The 12,352-nt window shown below is 40.4% G+C and overlaps 1 protein-coding gene across 5 annotated transcripts in view; it reads left to right on the top strand.

The window, feature by feature from the left end:
• The window catches only part of ST6GALNAC5 (ST6 N-acetylgalactosaminide alpha-2,6-sialyltransferase 5), a 156,983-nt gene that overhangs the window by 81,719 nt on the left and 62,912 nt on the right, over positions 1 to 12,352 (top strand). For all 5 annotated transcript variants that reach the window (XR_004001549.1, XR_004001548.1, XR_004001547.1 and 2 more), the window contains exon 4: positions 3,483 to 3,590. Coding sequence is in view for 2 of the 5 variants with exons in the window: in XM_030572086.1 (XP_030427946.1) it covers positions 3,483 to 3,590 (108 nt within the window). In the remaining 3 variants the exon portion in view is untranslated. The remainder of the gene's footprint in view (positions 1 to 3,482; positions 3,591 to 12,352) is intronic.

The raw sequence follows: 12,352 nt of genomic DNA, 5'->3' as shown, positions 1-12,352 counted from the left end.
GGGGAAGCTGACAATCCCCAGGGAATTAACACTTTTTTTTGGAGGATGTATGGAATTAGCTGCACCCCCAGTGTACAGGGGAGTGAAACATTAACAGCAAGTATAATGAAGCGTCACTGTGGGCTAGATGGGGCATTTAGGCTCAGTCTCTGCCTATTGGGCAGTGCAGTGCTGTATCCTCCCAGTCACAATACGATCCTGACCCCCTCTTACTCTAGAGAAAGTAAGAGGTAGCACCCCTTTTTAAGATGCAGGATACTTCCTGCCCTGCTGTTTGGCCAGCTCTGCTGGCTACACATGGGGGAGGATAGAATCATGCCTCCTCACTTGCAGTGGGGATATCCTGCACGCAGCAGGGATCTGAGCAGGCTCTTTGTGTGCACAGAGTGAGGGCTTTTTATGCCTCTGCAGTCACTTCTGCTCAGAGCTCCGTCTTGTCCTGTAGGAGAAGTGAAAACCTCCTGAAGGAATTTTGACCTTTAATTACCCTATAGCTGAGTTTATTGTGAGCCCAGTTCTGGGCACCCTCAGCTCCCAGTGGGAACCAAGGGCACTGGGATCCTTGTAGCATTTGGTGTTACAAACAGGTTCCATTGGTAATAAGAAAGTTCACACGCCACTGTACAAGAAATGCTCCTTTAGAGGACACCTCTGACCTACTTGAAGGACTAAGATTAAAACAAGAAATGAAAATAAATGAAAAGGCAGCACAAAAGGAGGAGGAAGGAAGATGAAAGGAAACATGGGCAGGAAGGAATTTGTAGGAAAAAAAGACAATTACAGAGCTGTGGGTGCAGGAACAGAACATTGTGTTAACCCAGAATGTTCTCTACTCAGTGTACTTTTTTTTTTTCTATTGAGTACTACTGAGTTATTGACTGCAAAAAAACAAAGGGGGAGAAATCTGATTGCAAGGAAGCAATAATCAAGCCATCCATGTCTGTCTTTAGTATTATGAGAAAAAGGATAATTGGATGTATTGTGCTTTATAAAAAAAGGACTGATCTTTAAAACTGAAGGAGAACCTTCAGAAAATGTCACCAATGAAATATTATGGCAAATGACAGAGCTGCAGAGCAATATACTTTGATATTACAAAGTAACTGTACTTGAAAATAACTTTGTAATTGAATAAGGGTACATTAAGAAAATATGATTCAGAACCAATATTACAGTAATTAGATAAAGGAAGTGTAAATGAAATAACTTCAGGAAGAGTATTTCCATAGAGATTATAAATGAGATTTTGGTGGAGCAGAAAGGCCTTTAATTGTAATTTAGTGTGCACTACAGAATTATCAGCACAGTGTGTTAGTTCATCATATAAAAAAATATCTGATAATTCCCCCTAATAAGCACATGACAGCTCTTCGTATTCTTTCATTACAGCTGATTAGAAGTAAAAACGGTAGATATTCTTTTGTTGGACTCTTGTTAAAATCTTTTATGAAAAGGCAAGGCAATGTAACCCTGTTTCTATACTGTAATACTGCAGAGGTGGCATTTAGAGAGATGGAAGCATTAACAGTGGTACTTAAACAGCTTTTCATATTTAAATTCTTTATGCTCATTGATTTTCTTTTATTTAAAGTTTATTTAAATTCCTTTATTTTTCCTATTTATTGAAACCTTGAGAGTTACAGTAACTAACATCATAATTGTCTAACCTAAAAGGGGCCAGCCCCTTTTGACAAATGCCCTGGGTTTTCTGAGCTGTGCAAACCCTAGATGTTGGGGAAATCTTGTCTGTTGAGAACAATCTATTCCCCTCAGATCTCTCACTTCTGTGCCATGCAAACAAATTCTCCTCCTTGAGTCCTTATCCCTTCTCCCTTCACCTCTGAGCTGGAAAATTATTATTTGTATTGCAATAGTGCCTACATGCCCCAACTGAGATTAGGGCCCCATTGTGCTAGATGCTGCCTATACACATAGTGAGAAACCACTCCCTGCCCCCAAAGAGCTTACACTGTAAATAGACATGGCAGAACGTAGGGTAGGAGAAAGGAGGTATTACTATCCCCATTTTACAGATGAGGACCCAAGGCACAGAGAAATTAAAGGTCAGACTGAGGAACAATTCGTCATATAAGCAGTCCCGTTGATTTTTGCACCGGTAAACTTTAATGTAAATCGGCCTACCAATACGAGTAAAGGGCTTGGAATCTTGCCTTAAGTGACTTGCCCAATGACAAGAAGTCATTGGTAGAGCCAGAATTTGACCCCAATCTCCTGAGTGTCCAGCCAGTGCCTTAACTAGAAGACTGTCCTCCTTCTCCAATAATCTTCATGATCAACTGCTGGTGGAGTGAGGGATGGGATGGCACGGATGGACTCCAGCAGTCCCAACCTCATACACATCAAGGGTGGTTAAGTGTTGTTTAAAACACTCCCCCTATGCCAGAAGCCATAGAATGCTAGAAAGTGAGCCCTGATAGCTGTGGAGTTTTAGCTGGAGAGAGACTGCCTTTTCATGGCATGAAATTCTCTGCCCAAATACCATGATGATGGGTGCATACATGGATGGAAGGAAGGGCTGCTGTCTTAACTGTTCTCCCACAGCAGACAGGTCCATTCCTGCGGTGAGTCAAGTAGACTAATTTAAGCTAGCCATTGGCTTCCTCATCAATAGTAAGGGGTTGAGGCTAATAGATGACATAAATGGTTCTTTGGAAGCCTTGTTGTTCAGAGATCCCAGATGCCAGACACTCAGGCTAGGTGAAGACAGAGTCTCTGATCTTGTGCAAGAGGTGTCCTGTTATGGCTAACAGATGCCAATGGCTTTAGTCACCAAGAAAGGAGATTTCATGCTAAGAATCGCAAGTAGAATTCTCAGGCATGGAACACAGAGTGGCTGAGGCATGTCCACAGACCAGCACTTGCAAAAGCTTATTTTGGCTGAATTGAGCTCTTGGGGCCAAATCCTGGTCCCACTGAAATTCTGTGCATGTCTACACAGCTCTCGGCAGCGAGCCTCTGGGATCAACAGATCTGGGCTAGTGCTAAAAATAGCTATGCAGAAAATGCTTTGAAGTTGCTTGGGTGGGGACGTGTTCGAGTCCCACAGCCACGACTTCAAAGCACTGTCTACACAGCCATTTTTAGAGCACTAATGCAAGCCCTGAGCTGAGAGGCTTGCTGCCACAGGCTGTGTAGACGTACACAGTGGGACCAGCATTAGGCTCTAAGTGGCATCCTGTGTCACCATGCATTTGGGTGATGGTTTCCATTAAGCAATTATCAATACAGGGTATTTTACTGGTATCAGAATATAAACACAGGTTTGGAGGCTACAGTTGCTTAAGGGAAATGTCACAAAAATATTAATGTTTCTGTGCCCAAAATTAATGACAGCAGAAGAGGTGTTGGTTGCCCAATTTTCATAACCTTTCACAAGAATGGAGAAAACTGCCCAGAAATTACTTTAGATATTTCAAGCATGATTTGTCACCCTGGAAACTTAATTATGTTTTTACTTTTAGGAAGATATCCAACACTTGGCTTAGCACAGGATGGTTCACAATGACTATCGCATTAGAACTCTGTGACAGGATAAATGTTTATGGCATGGTGCCACCAGATTTCTGCAGGTAAGATGTATTTCGGAAGCATTATTTGCTAGCCAGGTTGAACATTGGAGTTAAATATTGAAATGTTTCATTTTGTTTCCAAGAAATGTCTACAGTCCTCTTGAAGCAATTAATTAACATGTCCCAGGATCTGGTTCAAGAAACAACAAACAGCATTTAATTTTGGTATTTAAAATATTAAATGTTTTTGTTCGTGCAGTGGGAGAATTAATCCATCTTGTTGGTATCTTTTAGCCTTTGAATATTTATCAGCTAAAACTAATGCAATAATTGGCATGAAATTAATCTGGAAAATATTAGTTTCAATCCTCCTCTGAAGGGATTTTTCATTATAGAAGGAGGGAAGCTCTGACAATTTGACTAGTTTCTAAACTGAACGATTTATGAAACCAAAATTAAGATTCCGGTTCCCCTGACATGTAAGCCCTACACATTTGAAAGACTGGCCACCTACATTGCCCCCACAAAATCTGAATTTGCGCATGTAAAATGGATGGTTAATCTTGCTATTAGCTATCTTGTGCATGCAAATGTGGTTTGCAGGTTGAAAGAGGCAGCACTCAGATTTTTGCCAGTGAAACTGGCTAGTGTTAGAAGGTTTGGTAACAGGTATAAGTTCAGTGAGAGGTAATTTGCTACAAAAATTGATATTGAGCCATTTCACAACTACAGTTTATCTTGGGCCGCATTCAGTGCTCATATGCAACAAGGGGAAGGGATTCAGTACAACTTTTCATTGCTCACTCCCCATTTGAACTAGTGGGTACTTCATTGAATTTTCTGCTGCAAACTCACTGACCTCACTGAAGTCAGGTTTATCAGTAAAATAACTTTCAGTGGCAAGGAAAGCAAGATTACAGAGATGGGTTGGCTCATTGTATCATGGAGCTGGAGTTTCTTTTGTGTTAATTCTTTTGAGCATTAAAAATGACCATTCAAGACCTTGCATTTGTGCTGACCATGAAGAAGTAGCAGCTTACTGGCAGGATCTTTACCATAGGCAATTTCAACACCAAATTGTACATGGTGAGAATCTTTATGTATTTCTAACAGAACATTAGTGACTGTAACTTGGGCTGTCCCTCCCAGAGCTCCTAAATTTCACAAAGAGCTCTTCAAGGAAAGCATCAGACGAGATCAGATACTACGGATATCATAAACAACTTCCATTACACTCCGCCTACTTGACCGCTCCTGCCAGTTCAATTAGATAAGACCTTCTTCACTTCCTACTCTAAAACTGTAAAGTTCCTGGCACCATTATAATGGCTGCCATGTCCTATCCCAGAAGTGGTTGCATTCTGGCAGTAAGTGAAGCGATCCTTATGAATTTATAAGTCATAAATCTGTGTACCACTTTAATTCAGTATAAAGCAAGGCAACCCCTTTGCGGGAAAGATTGTCTGCTTTGTTGGGGTACGTGCATATAGATTTTTTTAAAAAAAGGGCAATCCCTGGTTCAGAGAGCTTAACATCTTCACTGTGACTGTGTGTAAAATGTTCATAAGAATTAATGTACTGTAACAAAGTGGCAAAATATTAAATTATAAGATACTATAATATTTATATTTGATTTAGTTAGGGATTGGTCCTGCTTTCAGCAGGGGGTTGGACTAGATGACCTCCTGAGGTCCCTTCCAACCCTGATATTCTATGATTCTCTACTGTTTATATAAGAACGTAAGAATGGCCATATTGGGTCAGACCAATGGCCCATCTATCCAGTATCCAGTCTTCTGGCAGTGGCTGGTGCCAGGTGCTTCAAAGGGAATAAACAGAACAGGGCAATCATCAAATGATCCAGTCCCATCTTCTGGCAGTCAGAGGTTTAGGCACACCAAGAGCATGGGGTTATGTCCCTGACCATCATGGCTAATAGCCATTGATAGACCTATGGTCCATGAATTTATCTAACTCTTCTTTGAACCCAGTTATACTTTTGGACTTCACAACATCCCCTGGCAATCTTTAACCTGTTACTGAATGGCCAGAGAGGTTGAAGTGTTCTACTGGTTTTTGAATGTTATGATTCCTGATGTCAGATTTGTGTCCATTTATTCTTTTGCATAGAGACTGTTTGGTTTGGCCAATGTACATGGCAGAGGGGAATTACTGGCACACAATGGCATATATCACATTGGTAGATGTGCAGGTGAATGAGCCCGCCATGCCATCAGGGCGACTCCCACCTTTTCATGTTCTCTGTATATGTATATATATCTCCTTACTATATGTTCCATTCTATGCATCCAGTGAAGTGGGCTGTAGCCCACGAAAGCTTATGCTCAAATAAATTTGTTAGTCTCTGAAGTGCCACAAGTACTCCTATTCTCCTTGTCTGCATGTGTGTTGATCCCCTCAAAGAATTCTAATAGATTGGTGAGGCATGATTTCCCTTTACAAAAGCCATGTTGGCTCTTCCCGAATTTATCATGTTCATCTATGTGTCTGTTAATTCTGTTCTTTACTATAGTTTTGTTTTGGTTTTTGGTTTTTTACAAAATTGGTGTTACATTAGCTATTTGCCAGTTATCTGGTACAGAGGCTGATTTAAGTGACAAATTACATACCAAAGATAGTAGTTCTGCAATGGCGTATCGGAGTTCGTTTGGAACTCTTGGGGTGAATACCATCTGGTCCTGGTGACTTATAACTGTTTAATGTATCCGTTTGTTCCAAAAACTCCTCTATTGACACCTTAATCTGGGATAGTTCCTCAGCTTTGTCACCTAAAAACAATGATTCAGGTGTGGGACGCTTGCTCACATCCTCTATAGTGAAGAGCAATACAAAGAATTCATTTAGCTTCTCTGCAATGGCCTTATCGTCCTTGACTGCTCCTTTAGCACCTCGATCACTCAGTGGCCCCACTGATAGTTTGGCAGGCTTCCTGCTTCTGACGGACTTTAAACATTTGCTGTTTAGTTTTTGTCTCTTTTGCTAATTGCTCTTCAAATCCTTTCTTTAGCTGTCGAATTATACTTTTACACTTGACTTGCCTGAGTTTATGCTCTTTTCTATTTTCCACAGTAGGATTTGATTTCCAATTTTTAAAATGTCTTTTTGTCTCTAACTGCCTCTTTTACTCTGTTTAGCCACAGTGCCATTTTTTGGTCCTCTTACTCTTTTTTTACATTTAGGGTATACGTGTAGTTTTAGCCTCTTTTATATACATGGCTAATATTTATAGTTCAGTGAACAAATTATAGTACAGCGGTTCATTTACCTGCTCATAAAGATGGGAAAAATCAGTTTAATAAGCAGTAGAATTTAATCTATCCTTATTAAAGGGCACAGCCTACATCTGTGCTGTAGAGACTAACTTTGGGGAAGGTCATGTACAAAGGCCCTTGAGAAGAACCCAGTGCTCCCATAAATACAACCTGAACTGTCTGGTTTGTCCTTGGTCTGCTCATTAAATTATAAAATATTGTAGCAAATAAAGCGTGATACTTATTTTCAAATATATGGTTACAAAATACAGTATAGTGCCATTAACTATTGTCTACTACTAGAAATGTGCACAAAAGGCTGGACTTGGGTGTTGTGTTTCCTGTGGTACATTAGGAACAATGTGTTTTAGGTCCAACACAGTAAAAATTTACATTAAAATATGTTTTCATTATTTTCCAGATTAAAATCCTCTGAATGTATTGCTGATTATTTAGTTGAATAGCAAATACAAATATATTAAAATTTAATGTCTAATATTCATATTTATATTCAGCATTAAAATAAAACCAAATTTACTATTCCTCTTACCCATTTTTTAAAGTATTAATTAGCAGAGTAATGAGTCTGGGTGATCACTGTCATGGAACTAAATTAATATCTCATCTGTAATGTGAAGGACATTTCAGAGGAATCATAAATATTACACAGTTGGTTCTGTTGAAATTATTAGCTTAAGATCATTAACCAAACTTCTTTCTACCAGGACAGGGGGAAACAAATTCTGTTTGAAGGAATTTTTCCTACAGAATGAGAATACTTTCATTGTCAACACGAACAACACTTAGGTGTATAAATCATTTTGTACATTTACTAAATTTAATATTTACGTGTGTTGGTAGTTGCGATTGAAAGTGGAATGGTTGACCCGAAATTTGTGATTTTCTGGTGTTATGCAACAGATCCATATGTAAGATAGAATAGTTCACCTTGGTTATGATATTACTGGATTTTATCAACAGTGAAGGAATTGTCTACACCGCAATTAAACACCTGCAGCTGGCTTATGTCAGCTGACATGGACAAAGGGGCTCCTGATAAAGGGATGTTTAACTGTGATGTCGATGCTTGGGCTGGAGCCCGAGCTCTGCGATCCTCCACTCTTGTGGAGTCCAAGAGCCCGAGCCCGAACATCTACATCACAGTTAAACACCCCCTTAACCCAACTGCCGCAAGCCTGAGTCAGCTGAGAGGGGCCAGCTGTGGGATTTTAATTGCACTGTAGACATACCCTAAGGTGCCCTGATGTTGCTCTTATGCCACTCTGTGTGAGTATCTGACTTACAAAGTGCTGCTTGGATAGGGATGTGCTGAAGTTATTGAGCATTCCGGTAGTAAGATGATAACCTGCTTTACTCCCCATAGCAAAGTTGCCCCAAAAGAAAATTGAGGAAGATCACCTACTCTGATTTTGAGTGGACTTGGGGTCAGATCTCCCTCTTCTGTAGAGAACAGGGTGACCAGATGTCCTGAATTTAGAGGGACAGTCCTGATTTTTTGGGTCTTTTTCTTATATAGGGTCCTATTACCCTCCACCCCCTGTCCTGATTTTTCACATTTGCTGTCTGGTCACCCTAGTAGATAAGCCCTTGGAAGAAGTCAGAAGAGCAGAAATACGCCACATTTTGCAGTGCTTCATTTAATTGTCCTTGCAAAATGAGGGATTTGGGCTCCTATACAATTCATAGAAAGTGAGATCTCCTAATTCCTGTGATCCTGGGCACACAAGGAAGTGTCATTCTTCCCCAGAGACAGGAGGCATTCTGTGCGGATGTTCCTGTCTCTACTGGCTCCCATTGCAGCCGAGTTCCAGGAGCTGCACTGCCATTTGCTGGGTCCCCTTAGGTATGTCTACACTGCACACTAAGCCTGGGTCTGTGGGACCCAAACTTGTGGACTCACAAGTGGACTAGTGTTTTCTAGCCCATGCTTGAGCATCCACACTGCATTGTAAACCTGTCTTTACAGTTGCTGGATCCGGGTTTCACAGCTGTGCAAATGCATCTCTTCTGCACTATACAGACCTTACACCCCAGGTCGGTGGTTTGACCTGCATCCACTCTGCAAAATGACAGGGTTTATCCCAAGTCACAGTGGGATTCAGGCTCTGAGAACCCTCCTAGCAGGGTCATAGGCCTTGGCTCCTGAGTGCTTGCTGATGCAAGTCAGACTGATTTATGTGTGGACACAGGGGGGGCTTGGCCTCAAACGTGAGTCTCAGCCTGGTCTTAGTCTGCAGTGCAGACAGATATACCCAAGCATCTGGCTGTCCAGTAGCATCTGCTGGAAGGACACAAGAGGGTTGATGTTATTTCTGGCAGCATTAACTCCTGATAGGAAATCTGAGACAATCCCAGAATGGTGCCATAGAGAGCTGCCAGGCTTCTGCTCCACTTGCAACCCTACCAAACCTTTTCTGCACTTAACAGCTGCTGGGTGAGGGTGGCTGGCACCATACATATTGCTGCTCTCCGCATTTGGGGAGGAGCTCTGTCTGAGGAGAGCCCCAGCATGGATCTGTGGAGATCTTCCCACACTAGAGCTTATTCTGATCACTGTTTTAATTGCACAGCATGACTAACTCTTTTTACACGAGAGGCATATACATAGAGATGATTTAGTCAGGTAAAAAAATATTTTCCTATCAAGAATTCTCTGTTTGGCTGTCAAGTCATTTCTCATTTGTGGAAATTTAGGCAAATTGGTGTTTAAAGTTCTGTAATTTATTCCTTTGGCCACCACCTCTGACTCTGGCTTCTTACTCTGTCCCTCCCACAACTGCCTTAAGTCAAGTAGTTGTTGTTCCTAGTTATGTTGTCTGGAGTTAGACATTTTATTCCCAGTTGTATGGCCACTATTCATAGTGGGGTATCTCCTTCAGTCCTTACTCATTGCCTTCAGTGAGAGCACTGCCTCAGTAAAGGCTGCACAATTCCGTCCCATATAATCAGGAGGAAAATGTATAAAGGTATTTGGAACAATATTAATGGACTAGAAATTAGATTCCAAAGGGGGCAGGGCACTGGAGAGAGGAGGCAAAATTGTCCAGAAAACTTAACAGCGGAAGCACAGAATCTGCTTGTCCATACTTCAACATGGTGATTGACGATGATAGAGAATAATGACATTTTATTCGCCCTTCAAAATATATATAGTGCTCACCCCAAGTGAGCAAGTATAATTCTGCAAGGCTGATTTACAGCCACTTTTAATTTGTAAAGGAAGAGATTGACTGGAGTGGGAGATGGGATGGCCTTGTTTTTCTGCTTCATTCCTTTCAGTGCAAACAGTGTTTGCTGTATTTTCAGGTACCAGTGTGGGTGGATACCATCTGTGGAAACGTGCACTGAAGTGGCAAAAAGTAAATGATTGACGCCAGATACAAGTGCTTATTGTGTGTCAGCGCTGGCATGCAATGAGTGGGAAAGTATAGTATATTTTACAAACTGCCATTTAACAGCTCCCTCTCAGCTGTGATATTAATATGCATGCTAACTGACGAAATACTGATTAATGCCAGTATCAGGCAGTGGTAAAATAGCATCTGTTTTAATATTAATAAATGAGATGACTAGCAATTTCCTGATAGAGATTACTCATGCATTTCATTTGCTGGTGACACAAGTTAATTGCAGTTAGGAGAGAACATGGTACAGTTAAGTTGGATGACTCAGTTCAGCTCCAAACCCAGCTCTTCTGAAGTTCAGGGGTCTTTGGAACTGGGATTTAGGTTTGGCTTTTATGAGAGAAAAAGAGACTAAACACAAAGGCCTAGGTGTTCAAATTTATTTAGACACCTAACTCCCATTGGGGATCCCTTTGAAGATCTGGGCCAAAGTTGTTATGATACAAATCTGGATGCTCCCTTCCCCTGAGTTTGGTACGTTCCTATAACTGGTTTTGGTTCAGACCCATTTCTAGTAGTCACCATTGTATTAAATGGAATAACCTGGAATTTCTGGAACCCGATCATGGAAGTGACTGCTCATTAATAGACATCTGTACCCGTACAGAGTCCCACTGAAGCCAGTGTGGAGTTATTCACAGGATCTGGGTCTAAAATAACACATTGTTATGAACGACGAAGTGGGTATTCACCCACAAAAGCTCATGCTCCAAAACGTCTGTTAGTCTATAAGGTGTTACAGGACTCTTTGCTGCTTTTACATTGTTATGAGGTAACTATGGGCCCCATCCAGCACATAGGAAAGTTTGGCCTGCTATGGAAGCCGTCAAACAAAGCAAAGAATAAGATCCATGGGAGTTAATTCAAGGTACAGGCACAAGTAGAGAGAGGGAAAAGACATAATACAAATACGTTATTTGCTTCATTTGCTCTTCTGTTCCAAGTTCTTGGGACCATCCAGGTCCCAACTCCAGACCCTGAAGTTCTATATTTGTGTCTACAACTGTAGCTTTGAACTAACCTATCTTTCTAATAGGCTTTTATCTTTCCATATGATGAGAAGAAGGAATTCCTGTCTAATACAAGATGCTGGATACCCACCCTTTTTAATATGATGCAGCCTCCAAGATGCTGTTTAAAAGCTTAGGAAGTGCCAGAGCCAGTAAGCCTGGAAGTTTTATCAGGCATGGACCCTAAGCAGTTAAATTGTTACTACAGTAAAAGTACTAGCTAGATGGATAACATGGACCTGATTCTGATCTCTCACACACACTGATTTTACACCAGAATATTTCCAGTGATTTAAACAGTAGAGAAAGTGTGTGGGGGGAGATTTACAGTAGAGAAAGTGTGTGTTGGGAGGGGAGTTAAGAGAGACGGGGATTACATGTAAAGGAGCAATAATCTAAATTATATGCCCATGCCTATGTACATAGTAGTTCTGATTTTCTTTTTGAATACCACGTTAAAAATATACCCTCTTAGATTTATGACAACAGTATAAACCACTCAGCTAGGAGATTTATTTTTCTTTTTAATACATTGGACCTTTTATAATAAACTTAGTGTGACATTCATTTGAAATAGAGATCTAGAAATCTACCTTGGTGATAGATGAAACCATCTATATTAAATACATATATAAACACAGATTTTTAAAATTAAAAAAAATCGGGGTCTGTAGATGAAGTACTAATGGTTGTTGGTGGGGGTTTTTTTTATTTTTTTTTTGTTCTCATACATATGCCAGTAAGGCTACGTACAATAAGAATGGAATCAATCTAATTTTTAGAAATGTAATTTTATGGTTAGTGTGGTGCTGGAGGATTGATCTCAGTATTGTATTGTGTTATTAGAAAGCTAGACTGATGGAATTAAAATGTTAATCTAAGGGATAAATGGAAAGCAGCAGCAATTTTTTACATTACTCCTACACACACAATATGGAGAATGATGAAATAAGGAAAATTAGCCAGAGAATTGTGCAGGTGACAGATGCTATACAATAGAAATAATGGGCAATACCAAAATACTTTTGATTTTTTTTGTATATTTGATTGAAATTGAGATCAAACATTAAATAGTTCTTTTTTAAAATGGAAAGTAATAAGCTTGGTATTACAGC

This window comes from Gopherus evgoodei, chromosome 8 (assembly GCF_007399415.2).
Source record: "Gopherus evgoodei ecotype Sinaloan lineage chromosome 8, rGopEvg1_v1.p, whole genome shotgun sequence".
In the NCBI taxonomy this organism is placed as follows: Eukaryota; Metazoa; Chordata; order Testudines; family Testudinidae; genus Gopherus; species Gopherus evgoodei.
Note: the sequence above shows the minus strand (reverse complement) of the source record. Positions and strands in the feature narration are given on the sequence as shown.